A 23,684-nucleotide genomic window follows, 5' to 3' on the forward strand; every position below is an offset into this window, starting at 1 on the left:
CCTCGTGATCAAATTTTTTCTATTCTTTAAAAATTTCTCATTTATAAAGCATTTCAATGCTATAAAACTAAAAATTAAGTTTCATTTGTAATTCATTAAGTTTCATTTGTATGAAGGCAATTAACAATTTATAATATAACTGTTATTAAATACCATGAATATCTTTACATTAGTTAGAAAAAATATTTCTAAATCAAATTTTTATAAAGCCACCAGTGACACTTAAATTTATAGGAATCTGTTGAACACACATAACTTGCATAATCAAAAGGTATTTTCTTTGGGAGCAAAATTGTGTAAAAATGTTTAGGTTTAAATAAGATGTAGCTGTTTATCATCAGAATAAATATTTAAGCTGCTTGAGTAGTTTTTGAGTAAAAGTCACCAAACAAGACAACAAAATTTTTTCAAACATGAAGTTGTACATGATACAACAAGGGTTATTCACTCACTAGTTTTTCATCAGGCTCAAGTTTCAGATACTTTTTAACAAACTCCATAATCCAACCAATAGGCTTTTCAGCATCCACTGCCCATTTCTTCTTTTTCATGATTGGAGCATTACCAGTTGCTTTTAATAATATATCAACTGGAAAAAGTCATTATTGCAAAATATTAATTGTATTTATTAAATTGATGAGGCATTTGAACATGTTAAGTTTATTGGAGAATGCTTTTACCAATCCAACAAAAGTTGGTTATCTTTTGGTAAATGACTTTGTTGTGAAAACGAACTATACAAATCAAAACTTATTATTGCGAAAATAGTTTTTCTATAGTATTTCTCTCTTTATAACAAGAATAATTTGATTTGAAATGTGGGTGGTTCATATCATAAAATAATGTTTTATTACTTCTAAACTTAATAATTTGACAACATTGGGCCTAATTTAATAATAATTTTCCACAACTATTTTAACAATTTTGTTTTTAGAATATACCCCAGCTAAACGGATGTAATATTTTTAATAATTTAATTAATATTTTCAAAAGTTTGATTTAGAAAAGTTATGAATCATCAAATATATATTATTTATGAATAAAACAGAAATTATAAATTTTTGTGCGCTTTTTTGTTTCTCTGTATATTTCATATTACAAGGGAGCCATATCTTGATGCGAATTTCATGTTTGGAAATAGATAACAGGCTAGTGTCTCAGGGTACTTTTTACTATGGTGAAACATCCAATGTCCACGGGAATATCATTTCTATGCGGACAGAAAGCTACTTTCCAGATTTTGCTGATGTGCATAAATTTTAATCAACAATATTTTTTCTTATATATTGTTGCTTGTTGTGTTACGTTTACAGGCAAGTGACTTGGATGTGTCATCAACAAATTAATAATTTGGTTTTGTTATTCACATTCAAATCTAATCAAATAACTTGAAATTGCCATGTAGTTTCCCTGCTCCTTCATAGTCAAAACCTACGAAGGTAGAGCAGGGTTTGAACTGGAAAATTACATAGTCATTTTAATATACCTTTAACTTTATCGGATTTGACACTATCGCCGTTATCCTTCTGGTCTTCTTTCAAAGATTCTGCTTGGGACTCGGTTTGAGCTTGCTCTTCAGATGGCTTTTCATCACTCATTGTGTCCAGTAATAATTTTAAATTAATTAAAACACTATTCAATCCAAGTACATAGTGTTATCAATATGATTGAAATAAATCCAATAAGAATAGAAACTAAATGCAAGTCAATTTAAGATTTTAAAAAATTTTCCCAATTCAGCGAAGGAGAAAGAACTGAATCGATTTTTTTATGAAAAATATTTACAGTTTACACTCCAAATTCTTCAATATTCGCAAGTCGTTAAAGAAAGTGATAACTACCAACAAATAAGTGTAAAATCTATGCTGACAACTGACATCTGTGATATGACAACTGAGTCACTGACAAGAGACAACAATGAACAAATAATAGACTTCGGTTCTAGGTAATTCCTTCCAATATAAATGCGACAGTAACGCTGTCTATATGTCTGTTACGCTTCCATACCTAAACCACTGAACCGATTTTGATGAAATACCATATTTCATCAAAATCGGTTGAAGATGGAGCTGAACTTGGGAAAGGTCATACCGTACTTTTTAAAAATTGTAAAAGGGGTTGAATGCCATTAGGGCGTAAAGCATTTAATAATAATTACTAGTTAGTACCCCAAGACGTTAAGTAGACTGTGATACTACACAGTCGTAACACAGTCGGCGTCATTCCGGTCCGAAACCTGAGTGAGAGGGTAGTGGTTCCCGGTGGTAGTGTGTCTCATTCTAATGAAACATAGATTTAGATAGAACAAATGTTCTATCCATGGCTAAAAAAATAGTACAAATTACATGAAAGAGGAGCGTGTAAATCCTGATAGATATTATAGTGATGCTTGACTACTACTTGTACTAATGAATAGCTCTAATTTTATCAAAACAAATATTTTTGGTGCAGTCTAGTTATTAACCTACACTCTAACATCTTTGCAAGTATCTAGTACCAACCTAATCGATGTCAAGCATGAGTATTTAAAGTCACGTTTTAAGTAAATAATGCGATAACCCCTTTCTAAATGCATTTCTAATTAGGCTTCTCAAGAATTCAGTCCGTCAAAAAAAATCCTGTCTTCTAAATTAAGGATGCTAACTCGCAGAATGTTATTACACTTTTCTAAATTTAGTGACGACCAAATTTAGTGTAATGTAGTAAGTAGTAATGTAAATGTGCCGCGCAGGAGTCGCCTGTTATAACCACAGATTAACAACTAGTTACAGCGAACACTGTTCTTACCACAGATGTTTAATGTAGAATAGAAGAATGCATGTATTGTCTATGACCAACTGAAAAATGCAATGACATATGACATACGGCCAGTAACATTGTAATTAATTCTTAGTTATTATTATATGAGGCACTACTCTTTGTCTCTTTGTTTTTCTGTGCCTATGACAATACAAAAAATTAAAAACAGGAATGGATGAATGTTCCATGTGGTAACTAGATCTTTATCTGTGGGCGAATGTGAGACTTAAAAACGTCCACAAGAATCGCAGTCTCCAAAGAGTAGCATAATAATACGGCAGTCTCATTAAAGGTACGTTCGTTGATTTTCTATCTTCTTCGCGTAATGTAATTTTTCTTCTTCAGTTTCACATGGTTTAAAATTGCAACATGTTTTAAATTTTAACTGAAATTCCTGAAGTGGCCGATTATATTTGTGGATTTGAGTAAATGTTAAATATTATGGTGAAGGGGATTCTATGCTCCACTGAAATTAAAGACACGTTTATTTAAACGTATTCTACAACCGTAAGTTTTAACTTTTTCACAAAAACCTACTAGCAAAAAGCGGATTAGATTAGCAGTATATATACAATAGTCTTTGGATTAAATTAATCATCTTGCAACATATAAAAGCCTGCCCAATACAAGTGAATTATGAATGTAATATCGATAATTTGTTCTGCAGTGTCAAAATGAGTTTTGGTAAATGGTATACAATAGAAGATGTAACGCAAGACATTGCAAGGGCATCTGGGCAGCTCGTCAGTGACCTGAACGCAAAATATGTAGTTGTGGGAAAACAAAAACCGCGATACAATACAGACAAAGGTATTTAATATTTTTCGACTATGACGATTGATAGGTTTTATTTGTCATTATCATAAGATTTAACCTATATTCAAATTTCAGTAAACAAGACATTTTATTAGTTGATGAGTCACTATTTGTTATTGGATGAGTCATTTGCTTGCCATTGTTTGGTTCTGTTAAATCTGTGAAAATGCTGAATTCTATTAAACCAACTGTAAGCCTAATACTTATTTTGTGTTTTGTTAGGAAATAAGTAGAAATGAGAAAATTTCTGATATAATCATTTATTTTTAAATTTGATCATTCAAACAACTAGATACACAATCAAGGCCAAAAACATCCCTTTATAGTTCCATCCCTCCTATAGTTTAGTCAGGTGTGGAGTTAAGGTGCCTTGTAAATTAGACTGATTCATTCAAATGAATTTGCTATGTGTATATTAACTAGAGATCTAGCTTAGGCCATTTCTTTTGTGTTTTTATTAAATACACCTTAAAGAAATGTAACATCTTAAAGTTGGATTTTCCTTTAAAATTTGTTTCAATTAGGACTTTGAAAAACAGATCACAAGTTTAAATTATGATTGTGCATCTAGTTGCTTATGCAATCAATTATCATCATCTATTTTGTGGAGTTCCGTGGCCTCTTGGGTTATCAGGCAAATGCACCATACATCTGTTTCAACAATCGATTATCTTTTCGAACATTTGGAGGATAATCATCTACAACCATTTTTAGTCTGAATTCCTTTTTATTATATTTGATTTAGGGAACAGTGGTTTATTTCAGTTCACATTTTCATCTGCTCACCTGTAAATACTATTAATGGCTTATCATAGGATAATTCACTTTCAAGGGCATTTTATGTCATTACAAGAATCTTTTTTTTTTATTAAAATTAATAACACCTTTTAAAACATGACTGTTTTTAAACCAATAATGAAAGCTTAAATTAATAATGAAATGACTAATTTATGTATAAAGAGTTTTGAATCACCACTGTAAGCTTTCTTTATTGCTTTAATGAGATAAAAAGCCACATTTATTAGTTGAGTAGCACCTCATAAACATTATTATTATAGCTGTTTATACTCCTTAATTTGTAACTAAATACTCATTAAATAAACAACCAAAAAAACTGAAAACAACAAAAAAAAAAATATAAATTTTACATTACTATTAAAACTTTAGGAGGATTACACTTAAGTATATTAAGGAAAATTAATTTGCATAGTTGCTTGACGATTTGGAATATTTCGATTATCAAATTTCAGATGAGTTTGAAGACATGCAAAATTTAAAAGGTCAATATATCATAAGGGACGAGAATAAACCAGACCTGCAGGGGATCTCCGAACTGATACGCTTGGTAAGTATTTATGTACATATACATAATAGCTGCACTGACAAATTTTGTCCCATTTAATTAATTAATTACTTCAATAATTTAGGAATAAATTCTCATTCTTCATAAATTGTTTTCGTTATTTTGTAATTCTATTCTGTTGTTCATGTTATCTTTTATAGAAATTACATTTTATCACAGTGTGTATAGCCACATTCTTCCAGATCAGATTGACAAATGTTTTTCATGTATATATGATATGTGAAGCATATTCAACTTTGCATCAGAAAAGAACAGTTGTACTTGTGTAAAAAAATAGGAATCTACTATATAAAAATAAGTCGGGTTTTCCTTCCTGACGCTATAACTCACGAACGCACGAACCGATTTCCACGGTTTTGCATTCGTTGGAAAGGTCTCGGGCACCGTGAGGTTTATAGCATAGAAAATTCAGGAAAAAATTCAACTGAAAAGCGGGAAAATCATTTTTCACATACAACCATCTGGTGGCGAAACGGAATTCGCCGGGTTTGCTAGTGTTTTTATAAAAACGTCACTCAAATAAAACTAATTGAATATGAATTGGCAGCCTATATGCAAGTTATACTTATTTTTAGTTGGGATTTATATATTTAAATATATTGCATTAAAAGTTCAAGTTCTAACAAAAGGAATGTAGTAATGACGAAGGAAGATATTATGATATTATTAGATGTAGTTACATTCCTTCGCCATTACTACATTCCTTCATTTCGGAGACTTCATATAATTTCTTTTTCCTTTTTTTATTAGCATTTCATGTATTGGGAAAAATTTGTCATGTGACAATAAATTTTTCCTTTGTAATAATAATAGACAATAAATTTGTTGTCATTTAACATTATCATTCTAAAAGCGATTGCCTCATGTCTATGTTAAATGAACAAATACTCAAGTTACAATTTATGGTCCACTTGAAATATTCCTGTACCACTCCAGTTCTTTTTTTGCGATATGTTTATAATGACACTTCGAAGAATAAGCCTATTTCACTCAGCTGCTTGTAATTTGAAGACAATATATTAAGTGAGTGACATGCACTAATAAAGTGCTTTTATTGTTGGATATCTTTTTTCTGTGTGAGGTTAGCACATATATATTGAAATGTGAAGCACAACAAAGTTTCGTCATAAGGATAAACAGAAATTTGTGAAACATTGAATATTTCAAAATTAAATAATGTCATTATAAGAAAAAACAACAGCAGTGGAGATTACCGGGCACTTAAGTGTTTTAAATAAATAAATAAAATCTTTATTACTTTAAGATACACATTACATGGTATTATAATTATTTCAGCAAGTGTCTTACAAGTAGTATACATCATATTAGTATTACCAAATATTAAAATATTAAACATTTAAAGCCATTGATCACCAAATTTACGATATAGTTTAAAAATTCAATATAGTGCATATTATGCACTTTCATTTATTATAAGCATATCCAACAGTGACAATAAGCCAGGACCCCAAGTCTGCTAACTTATAAAATACATAATTTAATAATGCATGGGTAACGTAACTCTAGACCTGATGTAAACTAAATGTTACTCATACTAAAGGTATATATGATTAAGCAAATTTTTGCACACGGTACATTCATTGAATTTAATGGCTAAATGAATTCAGCGAATTAAATGTAACAACCATATCGCTTTTATATGTTAGTTCGAATAACCGATTTTGTGATTTTGTGGTTCGTCCTCGTATATTCCCGTATATCTCTACTGTTTGCTATCATTACATCAATTAAATTTAAGTTAATAATGTCAAATACATTATTAACTTTAAATTAAATTAGTTGTGTATAAATTTGTATGGAAATTATTTAAACCTAAAATAGCATCGAGGATTAGTTACTCTTTTCGTAGAAACAATATGCGAATACATATAATTTACAATATTAGTACTTTTTTTTATTAGTAATTTTTAAATATTATTCTCTCCAATATACTATTCTTGTTTTCAGGTTGACGGCTATTCAACAAATGAATCATCTCTCGACGAGTCTAACAACAACAAAACGAGAGAAACGTTTACTCAAGAGGCTGTAGTCATAAGTAAATTAAATCCATATGTACCGGCTTTCGTACCAAAATCTAGTGCACAATTACTGCCTAATGTTTATTCAAATATGGATAAAACAGCTGAATCGTCGGTAAGTGGACACATGAAACAAATCAAACAAGATAAAATAAATCCAACAGATCAATTAAAGGAAAATACCAAGAATTTTAATACCACAAGAGTTTCAACTCGAAGCAATGACAATGATCAAAACTATACTCACCTGTGTGATTTGAAGAAAATAGAAATGATTCCTGTTGATAATAGAATAGACATATCTAGTCTTGAGCCAAATGAAAAGGAGAAATTGAAAGAAAACCTTAGAACTAGCATAAGCAACACTGCTCAAACAAGTTGTGTTAAAGTTAAGAGGCAAAGAAATTTAGCAATTGCTACATTAATGAAATTGTTTTCGGATACGCCACCGTCTAGACAAGACGAGGTTTCAGAGGTGAAACCACATTTAATATCACCTCAATACTTTGAATGTTCGGTCTGTGATAATGAGAGACTTAATAAGACTGATAAGAAACAATTGGAAACAAGTATTGAACAGCTTTCCCTAAATAAAAGTAGTGAGGCTGAGGAAACACAAACATATTATGTGGAAAATTCTATTGATAAAGTCAATCAATGGCTCAAAAGACCAGATTATTCTCCAGTAAGTGAGTGTGATAATATTGATAAGACTGGAAACAAAATGTCTAATATTAGAACAGCATCAAGTGAAGAATATGAGAACAATGAAAGGTTGTGTTCAAATGTAAAAAAACCGATTGAAAAAGTTAACACATGGTTAAAAGATCCCGAAGAGCAAGTCAAATCTTCCCAATTGTTCTTAGGACCCATTACATTTAAGAGAAAAGCAACGAGAAAGTCTCCAGACACTCAAACTGGTGCGTCAAGCTCTGTTGGTAGCGAACCGCTGGTTGTGGAACCAATAAAAAATTATGTGCCTTCCGCATATGCGACTGAACTGTCGGAGAAGTATATGAAACGCGTGAAAGACAAAACTGCGTCCACTCAAGATATTTGGACAAAGCTGGAAGAGGACTTAAAGTCAAAAGATGAAATTGTTAGAAGAAGGATTTCTAGTCCTGATTCTTGATGAAGGATCACTCAAAACTTTTGAGTGATCCTTCATCAAGATTTTAGGTTAATTATAATAGACGAATTTCCGATGGAGGTGATATTTATATTTATAACATGAAAGAAATAATTATTTTGTATATTTTTTTTGTATCATATTGTAAGTAAGTAGTATAAAATATTTTACCACTAATTGACTCAATACTGTATAATGAATTGTTAATAAATATCCATACGATATTTAAAAGTATAGTATAGCAATTATTTGTAATGATGTTGTAATTTGTGTCTAGTCCAGGCCTATAGTGTTATGTGGTGTCATAGAGATTTGTGAAATGAGAAGTTATGCAACAAATTTGTCTTACATAAAAAAAATTAATATTATGTAAGACAAATTTGCTATTTTGAATATACAATTTTAAATATTCAATCAATTCCATTTTCTATTTTAAATATTGATTCATCGCTCAGAAAAGTAAACACAGAACATGCGCGTGCGACTATGTAGATCGAATCTTCTGTGGGGGTGTTGTAGCTTCCCTGTGTGAGCTGGCCCAATTCTTAAGGAAGCGTGCTTGATTCCCACATTTAAGTGAGTATGCATACGTACATAATTTCAATAGAAATTGGCCGTGCCCGAAAGCGGTTAAGAGTTTTAATGATATCTGAGATTAGATATGATTTTTTTTAAACAAATGTAAACAAAAAAGATAAAATTATCGTCATCTTAGTTATACAATAGGCTAGCTCCTTCATAAAGGTAAATTTTAAATTATAGAAAAATACCAGAAAGTGGTTGTAATAACTTAGAGATTCAGGTTATATTTTCCGAACTAGTGGTAAATGGTAAAACTTCAACTTTTGTTATGACGATTCAAAAATGCTAAATGAGAATTATTTAAAAAGTGAATGTTTTAGATTCTTAATATTGTGTTTAACACAAAATTTAGACTGTGACTGTATTTCAACATAACCTAAATATTATAATTTAACGGCAAGTTTAATTTTCTTGCTGACTCTTCTCTGTAAAAATCGTTTTCAGGAATAATAAGTGCTATATGTTATAAAAAGATCGTGTTTCGGATATAAATTGTTCATTAACATTAAAAAAAATAAATGCACAACATATAAAATGTTTACTTGACTTTTTCTGTTAAAATAGAGAAGTAATGACTTTCTGTAGACTGTTAATGTTTGTCTTCGTGAAAAGTTTTAAATCGTTTAACGATATCTAAAAGATAGAAAACTTATGAAGTTTTTAAAAGTTTACTTGAATAAAGAGATTGAGTTATTTTTCGGAGTTTTAATTCTTTTTTTAAATTGTTGATTAACATGGTAGCAATAGCTAGTTCCTCAGTTATTGTTTAAAAATTCCATAGCTTTTTAATTTTATAAACGGAAAGAATGATTTTTATATGCTCGATACAATATTTTCAAGTAGATACCACTTATTTACTTTTTGTGCTAGAGCGGTAACCGAGCTGATGGTTCGCGTAATGGTAAGCGATCGCTCATGAACAATTGCAGAGGCATAGAATCTGCTTGTGGTAAAGAAAGGGTTCACGATGGGAACATAGGAATGATCTGGATAGGGTGCTATCCAGTGCTTCACGAATTCCTAAAAGGAGTCCTCCGAGACTATTCTCAAAATGACCTTGGTGCTACGTCGAATGGGATGCATCAAGCACGGTGTTCTTCTTCCAATGATTTCATAGAAACCATCTGTACGAGTGTTTGTAAACACACTAAATTAATAAAATCCTGGAAGACCCATCAACATCTCGAATTCGTTAACAGGGTACTTAATATACAAAGATAGTACTGAATATATTTTAAAGAGCTTTTTATGTCTCTCCGAGAGAAATGGCAGCGAAATATGGGTTTCATAGAATATTTTGAATCGGTCTACATTGATCTTCAATTAATTTATATTTTATGTATATATACATAGTTAGTTAAAAACAGAAAGAAAAGAAAACTTTCCAGACTAATTTGCTCACTTCACAATTGACATACTTATTATTATTGTGTCATCTGTCATTTGCGTGACTTTCGAGTAAGCGTTATTTGTTGACGTTTCTTTTTAAAATAAATTCGAATTCTAACATTTTTCATTTATATCTACCAAATATATTATATATTTTTTTATTTTGGTTTAATCTGCCTTCATTTACGAACATAATCTTATGGATATTTTGTCTTGTTTCATGAATTAGCCTTTAGAAATGTCAGCTCGCTGGACGAACAAAATGACTATTTTACAAGATTTGGCCTATGCACAAGGAAGTGTTGTTCCTGTTGATATTGAGAATCCTTTATCGTACGATGAGAAACCACCTAGAGAAGTTTGGGAGGAAGGTATGAATACTTTAGAAATTATATATGTAGCACTGTCACTCAAACATAAACAAAATATTTTGAAACATAGTTATGAGATCTACAATTAGTTTGAATATGCACAATTTATATGACTAAAAATAAACAAGCTAAATCAATTAATTCCGATGGTAATTATTGTAGAAACTGAAGAAGAATATTATAACGATTTAATGGCAAATGGGGACTTAAGCAATGGACCAGATATTGGAATGATACAAGAACTTCTAGATGTGGTAAATATATTTTAACATTATATATTTTTGTAGACTGGTGAATTTGTAGTTATGTTCATGTTAGAAATAGATATGCATGTGTCATAGAAAAAAGGCTCAGGACTGCAGTCAGAAATGTCTGAAGCAATCCTCTGTCCAGACTTTGAACATTGTTTCAATGAAAAAAAGCACAATTTGAATTAATATTTATACAATGCTGCACAGGCATATTTTGGAAACCTTATTGCTTTTAGTAGAATTGAGAGAACTTCTTCATAGTATCTCAATGGTTGGTGCAATTAATTTTTAAATATTCTTACATTGATTTCAGGTTCGTAATGCTAATACAAGTCCTGAACTAGAAAATAACAATGATATAATTGAAATAAGTAAGCTTAATATAAAATCGCCTGAGCCCCTACCTGGTCCTTCTGGAGATAACAAACCGGGGAAAGCATGTGTCCAAGAAACCCACAAAACAACACCTAAAAAGAAGCGAAATAGAAATGCAGCTATTAATTCACTCATTGAAGCTTATGGTGTGCAAAACAGTACAGAACAAAAAGAGGTAGAAATATTAGACAATAAAAGCATAAAACTATTAAAGCCAAATGATTTTATATTAAAGAATAATGAAAGCACAGAAGATAAAGAGACTACTGGCTTATGTTCTAATGAGAACAGATTAACATCACCAGCAAATATGTTTAGAAAAAAAACACCTTCATCTGATAGTTCTATTATGTTTAAAAGGAGGATTCAAACACCAGATCAAAGTAAAATAGAGAATATTAATAGCACAGAAGTTTATGTACCATCATCACAAGCTAATGAATATTACGAGAAATATATTGAAAGGAGTAAAACAAAGCAGGCAATAAAGGAAGATATTTGGACAAGGGCTGAGAGGATAATGATGGAAATTGATGAAAAACGGTATACCATATCCTTTTTCTGTTACTTCTCTTTTCTGTAATTTTCCCCATCATTTCTCATCTTATCATTTAACCTCTAAATTGGATCTCCATTTCTAAGGGTGTAATGCTTCTGTTAATGTTCATGGGTGATGCTGGTTGCTTACCATCAAGCAACCTACCAGCTCCTTTGCCAACTTTCACACAAATATCATCTATCAAAGTCCATGACCATGTGTTTTAATGTTTTTTTTTTATTTGCAGAAAACATGAAAAAGAGGAACTTGTTTCACCTAGCTGCAAATCTCCAGAAATTGTGAATGAATCAAATTCAGAATAGTTTTGATATGAAACAAATTTACATGTAACTGTCAATGTGATAATATATTGTGATGTTAAGGTATTGTGCCAGTTGAGTTATTTATATTTGGTAGAGTGGTATATTGAAACCTGAACTAAAATTAACTGCTCTGCTAAAAATATTTCAATTTTATTATTTTTATAGCATTCACTTTCAATTTCTAAATGTTAATAAAAAATGTTAAGCAAAGATGTGGTACACTCATCATGAGCAAATGTTTGCTATTCAGATTTCAGTATTGGTTATTTTTATTTCTGTGTCACCTCGCTGATACAGTAATATGCAAGTTTTTGTCCTTAACTTGAATACTTTGTCACTTATCGTACAACTACCCATTATTTACATGCTTAATAAAACTTTACATTGAACGGACAATAGAGTTATATTTGTATAAATAATAAGATCAAACAAATTCAAGTTAATTCTTTTATTACAGTACAAGTATATTTGAAACTTCCATTCCCAAAAACAAATAAGGTTCTCAATTAATAGTTTGTTTTATTTCATTATTGAAATATAAGTCTGTAAAGTTAAGTTTTATGACATTATACATTTAATGTACATAGCGTTGAACTGTTTTAAAATAATTCAATATTTTTAAGACTTTTTCATCGTATAGGAAATTCAGAGAGTAATATTTTACAGAACTTCTGTTTTAGGTTGTTGTAGGAAAAATAGTATTTACCCTTTAATAAAAAGATGTGATTGGTAAAAAATCTAAAGATTCTTAGTCAGAGTGAGAATGAATTGATTCATAACAGTTTCTGGCAGATTTTCAATTCTATTTGGCTATGCTTGTCCCGGTGTCGTTTGCGGATTTACACTAATAAAATATAGCCAATATTACTCGTAAAGATGTGGCTCTCTAATGGTGAAGGTAAAATCGGTCGAGAAGGTCCTGTGTAAATCATGACAAGCAAAAAATTGTCTTTCCTCTTTATAATATTTTAGTATAAACAAACTTGCAATTAGCATGTACAAAGGTCTCACTCTGTGTTTTTTAGTTTTTATTTGAAATGTTACATTGTATCTTATTTAGTGAATCTAAAAAAATATCATAATTCTAAGATACTGAACTGTTTTTTATAAGTTTAATGTACTACAACTAGATTTATAATTACGAATACTGTTTAGAACAGGTTGAAATTTTATTTTACAGTAAAGTATTAAAAGTGAAGTTGTTTCTTTTCTTCAAGCACCATGGCTCCTTGAATTCTCCCTTCTTCTCAAGGCTTCCCCACTTCCCCTCTCACTCCTCCCATATTCAGTTTTATGAAAATCTGCACAGTAGTTTTTTCCTGATCAACGCATACAGACAAACAGAGTAAAATTTTACTAACCATAGTCTTGCTTAAAAAACATATTAAATGTGTATTAATGGTCTGGTTTTTGTTTTATTACAAAGTAACTATATCATATGTTGGTTGTTACTTATGCATAGATTTAAAGATATAATTTAATAATGAAATGTATATATATTATTCTAGTATGTCTGCTGTAATTCAGTCAAATATGGGTAAATTTCTTTTGAATGTTTCGAAATACATTATATTATTATAACAGAATAAATAGAAAAAGTTAGTACAAAAAATATTCCCTACATTAAAATATCCTTGCATTCTAGTAAATAGAAATAAATTATCTCACAAGTCACGACTGAGTCACGATGTCGCAAAGCTATTAAGTTTTACAACCAATGATATTTACAAGAACGGTATTAATTGAAGATATCATACTCTTCAATATAAATCATTATAAGCGGCCCATAGAGTAAGTAATATACTAAAGCAGTCCTTTATTGGCTCGCAACCGACGCGCGCGCTTCTAAATGTCAAACAATTTTATACGACACATAGTTCCGCCAGATATTCATAGATAGCGGGTACTGTAAATTATACAAGCAAATAATTTGATGGTAAGTTTAAAAATCAGGCCTTTAAAGATGTTCCATGACATTGCTGTTTTAGCATTGATTATAAAGACAAATTTAAAATTCTTTATTTGCACCAACACAAGTAGCAAAAGTATGGTATATAAACTCAAGTAAATGCTGGTAAGTAATGATGGTGTTCGAATCACTCAAATTATTAATATAAATCTATTGATTCTATTATAAATCTGAAAATTATCACAACAAGAAAAGTTTAATGCACCCGACCAAATATTTTGAGATAAAATGTAATTGTCAGTCCTTCGATGTACTTTTAGGATGCTAGGGACAGTATTGGGTTCACCCAGAAAAAGGGTGAGGTAACAAACATAAAAAAATACAGTAGAATTAATAACTTCCTTCTTTCTTCTCTTCTGAAGACGGTTGAAAATATAAATAAGTTATTTAATTGATATACATACCTTTTATTGTAAGCTTACTATTATTTTCATAACGCGATACGTATAAGTTACAATTATAGGGTTTCATGTTAGGTATTGATTGTCAACTTTAATAAAGAGACTTGGGTAGGTATATCTTTTAATGAGATGGTATCTCGCGTTTGAAACGATGGGAACGACGAGAGGATTTATCATAAGAAATTGAACTTTTATTAGATAGTATCCGTCATGTTTAAACGGGTGACAATTTAAAAAAAAAAGAAAAAGTGTCCGTTTTTGGAAAGAATTATAACCGCGAAAGTCGTAACACTAAAGTCGTTTGTACCCGCCTAATTAATGACTGAGCATATATTAAATTCCGACAAATTTATGCAATCTTATGTAGAACTTATTTGATTTATTTATTATATACCTTCACATTTCACGCCATGAACAATTTTATGAAAAGGCTATGAGAGATCTATAAAGTTAGTTAATTAATCAATGAATGAATGTCTCTTTCAGTTAAACGATGGTCCACGAAAACATACAAATCGGTTTGGAGAACATGAACGAAACGGTAAGGACTAAGGAACATTATTTTAATTATTTAATAAGAATATGCAGCAAAATTCTCCGTAGCCTAAGCATGGAAAACAAATATTAGAAACTATTTATTGTTGTCCTTACTCCTGTAACAAGTCGACATTCAGAGTTATATTCATGTTTATGATCAGAATGGATTAAACTATTACGTTGATAGAATGCAAATGTTTGATCAAAATCCTCGCTATAAAAGACACAAAATGAGTTGTCACGGCAACGCGTCGTTGGCTTTAGAAAAAAGGACAATTAAGTCAAGTGCATATAGGCGCAGCGAGTGTTTGTTATTTGTTATGATTTTTATTACGTTAGAATCCTGATAGTTCTGTTCTAAATAAGTAAAAATCTCTACCATTGATTGTATATTTGTATGAATTAAACAATCCCGTTGAATTAAACGTTCCCGTTCTCGTGGGATTTCCGGGTCGCAAAATACCTATCTCCTTATATGTGGAATATAATCCAAATCGGTTCAGTGATTTACACATGAAAGAGAGACAGGCAAATTAACTTTCACATTAATAATATTAGTAGCGATCGATGTCATTATATCTGTCAGACGCCCAAAATACAAATATTAAACTTGTGTGGAGGAGGCATGCAATGTTTATTAGTTCCAACGGTTCTGGTTCAGGTTACAATACAATTTCCACAGCTTTGCGAGGTTCCCTATCAGCACTGGGAATTTATGTAATTAAATAAAGATTTTGCAATATTTCCACTATAGAAGCTTTAAATTGCTAAACTTCGTACAATTAAATTTAATTTTATTTACCTTTACATAAATTGCTATAATTATAAAAATCAATTGCTTGTTAACAACATGGGTGTATGTATGTAAATCAGCCATTTACTATTCTTATGGTAGCTACTTAATAAAACTTGTTTTAAACGTATTTGTTTTATGATAGCATATAATATTGGTATTAGAGCACGGGGAATTAAACGGTCGAGTTTTGACATAATCCTACTAATATTATAAACGCGATAGTTAGTATGTATAAATGTATGGATGTTTGTTACTCTTTCAAGCGAAAAATGCTATCATATTTGTGTGAAATTTGGTACAAAAGATAATAGTCTGGATATTAGCACATTGCCTGGACTTTACCCGGGTATCACGCAAGTGTCGCTACGGTTAATAGCTAGAACTTTATTGTTTTTTGCTTCTTGAGGTATATTTACTATTTTTTTTCATTAGCATAAAGCATATTTTTAAAAACAATGTCATTTATCGTATATAATTGTATATAGCAGATAATATAAGGGACATTCTCCCATCAATTCATACATGTGCTACTAAGTGTAACATAGGGATACGTTATAAATATGTAGAATCTCAAATTAACCATAGAATATCATAATATAACAGTACTAATATTAAACAAAGTTTTAAAGAGATCTCGCATATTCCGCATGAATCAAACACTCGGTTGTTTATTTATCTGATTTGCTTGGGGCATATTGTTGTATTTGTTATGGAAGTGTGAAATATGGTTGATTAACACATGATGTAATTGTATTTATTCCGTGACATGGTATTTTGTAATGTCAACTAGATATATGCGATAGATCACACGGTATTAACATGACTGAGATTTGTTTATTCAATGGCACGTTTAAATAATACAAATTGAAGTTTATCAAATGTAATAATGTGAATAATGTGTATGGTGTCTGTTTAAAATGTTTGTATTCTATTAGTTAGGTAATAAATATTGTGTGCAATTATTGTGTAAAGGCATTTGTATTCTTTTGAATGTAACATAAGTATTTAGGTAGGCAGTTATATGGTTAATAATTTTTATTTATATAAAAATCTCCTGTCACAATGTTAGTTACCATACTCCTCCGAAAGGACTGGACGCATCTTTATGAAATTCGGTCAACATTTTTTACACTACCCCTAGAGATATATAAGAGTTAGGCAGAACTACATTTGCCGGGTCAGCTAGTAAAATATATTCTAATAAAACTCACATAGTGTACTGTGAGGTTTTCACAAACATTTTGAGTTTCATAAACATTCTTAATAATTATGTTATGCACACTGTACCTATGCGTTGCAGTGACGTCATCGCTAGGACCAAACTTATAGTAAACGTGCTTTTTTATTACAATAATATGAACCTTACGTAATAAAATCTTGTATGAAGGGTGAATTAGATATATCTCAGTGCGGTTATTATTAAACAACCAAGAAATACACATTACCGTAAATAATTAAGGTAATTACAAAGATTAAAGGAAAAATATTTCCATTATTATGCTATGTGTTCAGAAACTACATTATATGTTACAAAGATGCAGTTTTTTTCAATATAATAAGTCCAACCAAGGAGGCAGTAAAAGGTGATAACTTGAATATTTTTTAATTACAGGAGGCCAGTAATATAAATGGACAAAAGGAGGTTCGTAAAGGCAATGTTACTTATGGCATTGACGATATACCACCTTGGTATCTCTGCATCTTTATGGCTCTCCAAGTAAGTACTTATAAATCTACACAAAATCATTTTCCTTGTATTCTGATGATCCAAATTAAATAATTAATAACATCGTTACACTATATAATATCACAGAAGCAATTTAAGTGTACGTGATTTCCTATGTTATTTTATCTATACAGAAACTGTATGATTTATTTATTTATTTATTTATTTACACTTTAATGTACAATACACATACAGTTAACAAAACCAATAAACAATATCTATTGTACAATTTTTGATTTATTAAAACAAATTAAATAATAACAATATAGATATAAGAAAAACCCACGCTAGTTAAAATAATTACAGTTATTTTTTGTTTCCTTACAATATGCTCGGGGAAAGCATCAAAAATCAAAAGTTCACTAGAGATAAATAAACAGCAATTACTGAAAGTGCATTTCAATCCATTGCCAGGAATTGTAAATTTTAAAATAACAAAGTCACGAAGTGCAATTTTTTAAGTAAACAAAAAAATCATGTCAATTATTTGTATAAATATCATCATAGGTACATTGTTTGTTTGCCAATGGTGAAGCTTATCTACATTTGATTTGATGCAATTTGTTCAAGTAAAATAGGTTATAACTGTGCCCTAGTTGGAACAAATTTAAAGTTATACCAAGAAAACATTATGGGCCAAAAGAGGCACTTTAAGGCCATTATTAATCTTGGATATAAAATATATTTCTTCTTCAATTTCGTTGAGCAATTGAGATTTTACTATGTATGTATTATAATAAGAAGTTATACCATACTAGCTGCGCCCCGCGGTTTCACCCGCGTAAGTCCGTATCCCGTAGGAATATCGGGATAAAAAGTTGCCTATATGTTATTCCAGTTGTCCAGGTATCTATGTACCAAATTAAATTGCAATCGGTTCAGTAGTTTTTGCGTGAAAGAGCAACAAACGCACACACATCCTTACAAACTTACGCATTTATAATATTATAGTTGGATAGTAGGATTATGGAGGTACCTTTACTTGTTTTAGTGCGATAGCGAAGAAAAATTCAATCCTCATTATAAAAACCCACGTCTTTCGTAAAGCGTTCCAATGTAAAAAAAAAATCGAATTAATTTACCGTTTATTAATATTCTAAATCGTTTTCTTAAACAACATTGCCCCCGCTGCAAGAATATTGAATCTAAATAATCTAATTTTAAATTAAAAATACATTCATTTTCAGCATTATCTTACGATGATCGGGGCCATAGTAGCAATTCCTTTTATCCTGTGTCCCGCTCTCTGTATGGAGGACACCGATCCAGATAGATCTAATATTATATCCACCATGATTTTTGTTACAGGTAATATTAAAATATTGTGTGTAAATTAACAACAAGCTAAATATAAATAAATATATCGTACGTTTGTTTTCTAATTAATTTATTTCTAGTAGAAACACAAAGTTTTATTAACGTTATACCTCAACTCATGACAGTTTATTAGTACTATATTATATTATCTGTGGTACTACCGATAAAAATAAGAAGTTCGTATATTTTGATAAATTGCTTTTGCTACCCACTAGGGTATACTAACGCATATTGAAATAAAACAAAATTGGACCCAAAAATCAATCATTTAAAAAATTTATATTATAATAATATTAATAAACCCAGTGCCACTATCGTCTAAAAGTAAATAAAATAAAAAACCTTCAAATTGACAGAACTAGACCTAATTTAATTGGACCACACGTGAGTCATATACATTATCGAAATCGGTTCACCTAGTCGTAAGATCTGAGGTAACAGTGACAAAGAAAATACAATCGAATTGACGCTCTTCTCTTTTTTTGCAGTCGGTTACTAAAATTAACAATTTTTCCTAGAGGCCGTGGTATTTATGAAGGATCGGTTTAAAAAAACCTACTTTTACTTCAAAAGTAGTTTAAAGATGTTCAATGATATTATACTGAACCTTATCATTGTGAATAAATACAGCCTTCTGAAGCGTTTGAGATAAACCGTATACGAGTAGATTTTCCATTGAGGATTTTCTTTATAATGTTTAAACGTTATCTTTGATATGCTCTGTTAAATACGCATGTAATTTAGATTTTATAATATTATGATGCACGTGTTCATTTTCTGTTATTTACTATTTAGATGGTTCATGACTAAAAAATGGAGAATTTCGGATAGGATATTAAAATAAAGTAAGTAATATAAGTGTTTGAGTAAATAACGTGGCACCACATACATTCCTTTAGGGGGGCTATGGTTAACGTCAGCCTACGTACGTAAAAAAAGAATTTAGTTTTTTTTATATTGTTCCAAATTTAAAAATGTATCAAACTTTCAAATGTAACCGTCATATACCATATAAGCAATACGTAACTAGTTCCTAACAACAAAATAAAAAAATATATAAAAGCAATTTCTTAATGCGAGTTGTTGTTGGCTTAACTTTATACTTCAATTAATAGACTAATAATATTATCGCGGTAGATTCCACTCGGAAACTTACTCTCTGTGACCTCATTCAGTTTATCAAATATAAAGAATATTTCATGATATTTCATGACACATCAATATTTCTTTAGAGTTCTTCATTAATAAATCATAAAAATATACGAAACGTTAATTTCGATTTGGGTGGTTCCATTTCCGAATTTATTATTTAATACATTTGTCTGATGGACACCTAGTGACGTAAGTGATCCCGTGCTTTAAAAAAAATGTTTTTGTCGTCTTTGTATTTAGTATGCCGATGGACGTGAGAGGATAAAAAAGAAAACATAAAGAGTATTGACCTGAAAAACAATAAAAACCTATAATAATTTTATTCATTTAATTCGGATTTTGAACAACGTGGGTTGTTTCAGCATGATTGACCGACAAACATCCAAACAAACAAACTTTCATATTTGTAATTTTAGTGTCATTAGTGTCATTATAATATTAGTGCGACAAGTGGTTAAGTGATATGAATGTTTTATTGACGTTTATGTTGTATGAAAATACCCACCAAGATTTATTTAAAACCCTGTTTACAATTCAGGTCTTATAACTTGGCTTCAAGCGACATTCGGGTGCCGCCTGCCGATAGTCCAGGGTGGGACGATATCCTTCCTAGTGCCCACGTTGGCCATCCTAGGTCTGCCTGCGTGGAAATGCCCAGAACAGACCACGCTAGCTGCTATGAGCCAGGAGGAGAGGAGAGAGGTCTGGACCAGTAGGATGTGTGAACTGTCTGGCGCTATTGCCGTGTCAGCACTGTTCCAAGTCTTCGGAGGTAATTCTAATTTGATTTTTACGTTAGAATTTTTTTTTAAAGGCTTCTTGCTTTCAGTAATTGCGTTAATATTCTGTGTTACGATCTGAAAACGTTATAAACCGATATCAAATGATATGAATACAATTATGCGAATAAATAAATAGTAATGTTATGCATGGTAGTATGCTCACCCAGTGAACATGTTAGGTACATTCTGTACAGTCAGTCACAGTGTGTGTGTGAACATATAAAGCGTGTTACCTGATAAAGGGTTACGTGTGTGCGCATACACATGTGTGTTTACACGTGTGTGTATGTGTTTTTGACTGATTTTTAAGTTTGCTTCTCCGTAATGCCGCTAACAATAGCGCCGGTGGAGGCGCAAGACGTATTTGAATGTGCGCGTACTGTATATGTGCGTGTGTACTGTATGTGTGTATATGCATTAATGTGTCTAGACGCCGGAGGCCTATTTCCTTCTCCTAGCCCTTCCCAGTCCATTCCTTCTTTCCATTCATCAATCCTTTCCTTATCCCTTATCCCTTAAAAGCGGGCAGCGCATTCTCAGAGGTCTAAGCCTCTGCGAATGTTCATGGGCGGTGGTGGTCGTTTACCATCAGGCGAACCACCAGCTCAGTTGCCCGCTATGACATAAAAAAAAGTTCTGACAGGGTTTCGGACTACTGTGTGTGTGTGAGTGTGTGTGTGTGTGTGTGTGTGTGTGTGTGTGTGTGTGTGTGTGTGTGTGTAGTTCTGACACGGTTTGCGACTAGGTTACTTCGGCTTGATCGGCTCGCTGCTGCAGTACGTGACGCCGCTGACGATAGCGCCGACGGTGGCGCTGGTGGGGCTCACGCTGTTCGACCACGCGGCGGCGGCGGCGTCGCAGCAGTGGGGGATCGCGGCGGGGTGAGTGCGATTATATTAAAAAAAAAAAACTCCTGAGATTAGTGCGTTCAAACAAACAAACAAACTCTTCAGCTTTATAATATTAGTGTAGATTAGTAGTAAAGATAGGATAAAGACAGACCTCTTCAAATGAACTAATAGTAAATTTATTCAATGATATACACACTATTCACAACCAATAAAACGTGATTATACTGGTATAGATCCAAGAAGTTCCAACGACATGCGACATCTATCAACACACACGGGAGGCCTTTATACCTTCAGTGGGAACCAAATTTACTGATTAAAAATTTCCAATTATTTTTTATTGATATACCTCGGCCCGGCTCTGCCCAGGTTTACTTTCTTAAGTCTACCAATTATAATTACAAATATTAAAACGATAGATAAATTAATTAAATGTTAATTTTACTTTGAATGATTATTCATAAGCTTACTTTTATATGTGGGCTTTCATAATTCTAGGACAATATCTAAAGGTTGAGGTCGAAATTCATGAAGTGTGTAGGTGTCAGTGGCGTAAGGACTATTCGAACTTTGTTATTTCAATATCTTTGGAAATATAGTTTTACTACTCATTTAGTTTTATAATAAAGTACCTACTTGATAGCAATATTTTTAGGACAGTCTTGGAACCAACTAGGACAAATAAATTAGGTCGATTTTAACCAAGATAATTTATTAGCCGACCCGTCAAACGTTGTTAGCCTTACCCTTATCACTAAGGATATCTCTTTACGTTCTATTCTCAGACCTACCGGATATAACATTTCATGACAATCGGTTTAGCCGTTCAAAGCATGATGGCAAAATATGACGTTTATATGTCAGATATCTGTAGCTTAAATGAACGTAAATATTCATTTTTAACACTTAAGCAATGCATTCACCGTTTGAATGTTAATGTTTTATTTTTGCAAAAGAAACACTGCAATTAAATTTCGCTAAAGACGTAGCCGATTTGCTGACCAGCAAAATATGTAGTAATCTCTCTTATACCATTAGATCTAAGAGACAGATATTAGATAAAGATAATATTTCAAATCTTGTTTGTACCATGAGATCGTCCTTTATACACGTGTACGTTCTCTTATAAACCACGTGTATGGTGCACGTGCAAAAGGGTTCTGATAGGAAGTTGAGCTCATTTGATAATCCTCGGGATTGAAACGAATCTATCCTTTGATTACACGATATGATCTGATACTGATAGCCTATTCATTATGTTCATCATTCTGTATGGTTCATTTTCCGTCTCATGTAAAGAAGTTAAACGGTTCCATATTTTTGCCTGTATTTAACCTATTATACCTGCATATTTTTTCATAGTGAAAATTACGTACATGTTCCGTCACGTATTGACGAAGTGTTTATAAGAAAAGACCAGGTTTTAATGAGGGTTTTCTGGATAAATTGAATTTTTTTAATTACTTATTTCTTATATATAAAAATCAATTGTTGTTCGTTAGTCTGGCTAAAACTCGAGAACGGCTAAACGGATTTATCTTATTTTGGTCTCGATATGTCCGTGGAGGTCTAGGGAAGGTTTAAAAGATGAGAACGATAAGGAAAATATGTCGAAACAATATTCTATGGCGGTAAGGTTCGCGGGGACAGCTAGTATTTTATATTAATTTCTAACTTAGTCAAAGTTTTATATAGATATACAGATACGATGAGATGGCCCCATAACATTTCGCAATCTGACCCAATCTATCATATCAGCCAAATAGCCCATACAAATGCTGCACGAGTATTAAAATCAATACTGCAGCGGGCGCTGACCTCTGACATTTCGGATTTTGTTCCACTTCCTCCTGCACACCAATCCGTTTGTGGCTTTAAAATATTTACAGTAGTGGCTGGTAAGCCCTTTCACGAGGCGAGCCTTTGAATCTGATTGGAAACCGTTCAGGCACTACTGCTGTGATTCAGTACGTTCCCACAGGAGCTATAGAGTTTGATGATTTCTGGGATTGGAACTTGTCTATGTGGTAAAAATGTTTGTAAGTTTCTCAATGTCTCTTGGGTATATTAGAATTACATTTGTAACAAATTAGAGTATATTTCAATTAAAATATGGTGCGTCTTTGTCGTTTGCTCAGGTTTATATCGGTTTTCCATAAACAGAGATGCATCTGA

At 31.5% G+C, this 23,684-nt stretch overlaps 4 protein-coding genes across 6 annotated transcripts in view; 3 read left to right on the forward strand and 1 right to left on the reverse strand.

Annotated features, from left to right (window-relative positions):
* The window catches only part of LOC119832642 (autophagy protein 12-like), a 3,644-nt gene extending 1,765 nt beyond the window's left edge, over positions 1–1,879 (reverse strand). The window contains exons 1-2 of the mRNA XM_038356334.1: positions 1,487–1,879; positions 453–589 (exon numbers count right to left, since the gene is read on the reverse strand). Of these exons, the coding sequence (XP_038212262.1) occupies positions 453–589; positions 1,487–1,598 (249 nt within the window). The 5' untranslated portion in view covers positions 1,599–1,879. The remainder of the gene's footprint in view (positions 1–452; positions 590–1,486) is intronic.
* A 975-nt stretch (positions 1,880–2,854) lies between these two features.
* On the forward strand, positions 2,855–8,168 carry LOC119832619. 2 transcript variants are annotated; one of them, XM_038356301.1, is made up of 4 exons: positions 2,855–3,091; positions 3,467–3,609; positions 4,866–4,960; positions 6,947–8,168. In XM_038356301.1, exons 2-4 carry the CDS (start codon positions 3,474–3,476, stop codon positions 8,150–8,152), a joined length of 1,437 nt encoding a protein of 478 aa, XP_038212229.1. In that variant the 5' UTR covers positions 2,855–3,091; positions 3,467–3,473; the 3' UTR covers positions 8,153–8,168. The 2 variants fall into 2 exon arrangements, with proteins under 2 accessions (XP_038212229.1, XP_038212230.1); XM_038356302.1 differs by lacking the exon at positions 2,855–3,091 and adding an exon at positions 3,106–3,306.
* Positions 8,169–10,157: 1,989 nt separating this feature from the next.
* LOC119832635 lies at positions 10,158–13,173 on the forward strand. Of its 2 annotated transcripts, XM_038356326.1 has the most exons (5): positions 10,158–10,189; positions 10,350–10,491; positions 10,654–10,745; positions 11,056–11,660; positions 11,903–13,173. In XM_038356326.1, exons 2-5 carry the CDS (start codon positions 10,359–10,361, stop codon positions 11,976–11,978), a joined length of 906 nt encoding a protein of 301 aa, XP_038212254.1. In that variant the 5' UTR covers positions 10,158–10,189; positions 10,350–10,358; the 3' UTR covers positions 11,979–13,173. The 2 variants fall into 2 exon arrangements, with proteins under 2 accessions (XP_038212254.1, XP_038212253.1); XM_038356325.1 differs by lacking the exon at positions 10,158–10,189 and having other exon boundaries at positions 10,196–10,491.
* A 614-nt stretch (positions 13,174–13,787) lies between these two features.
* The window catches only part of LOC119832332 (solute carrier family 23 member 2), a 23,553-nt gene continuing 13,656 nt past the window's right edge, over positions 13,788–23,684 (forward strand). Inside the window, exons 1-6 of the mRNA XM_038355997.1 lie at positions 13,788–13,914; positions 14,835–14,889; positions 17,294–17,398; positions 18,595–18,715; positions 20,415–20,648; positions 21,404–21,539. Coding sequence (XP_038211925.1) covers positions 14,842–14,889; positions 17,294–17,398; positions 18,595–18,715; positions 20,415–20,648; positions 21,404–21,539 — 644 coding nt within the window. The 5' untranslated portion in view covers positions 13,788–13,914; positions 14,835–14,841. The remainder of the gene's footprint in view (positions 13,915–14,834; positions 14,890–17,293; positions 17,399–18,594; positions 18,716–20,414; positions 20,649–21,403; positions 21,540–23,684) is intronic.

The sequence above is a fragment of the Zerene cesonia genome, chromosome 15, assembly GCF_012273895.1.
Source record: "Zerene cesonia ecotype Mississippi chromosome 15, Zerene_cesonia_1.1, whole genome shotgun sequence".
Lineage (NCBI taxonomy): Eukaryota > Metazoa > Arthropoda > Insecta > Lepidoptera > Pieridae > Zerene > Zerene cesonia.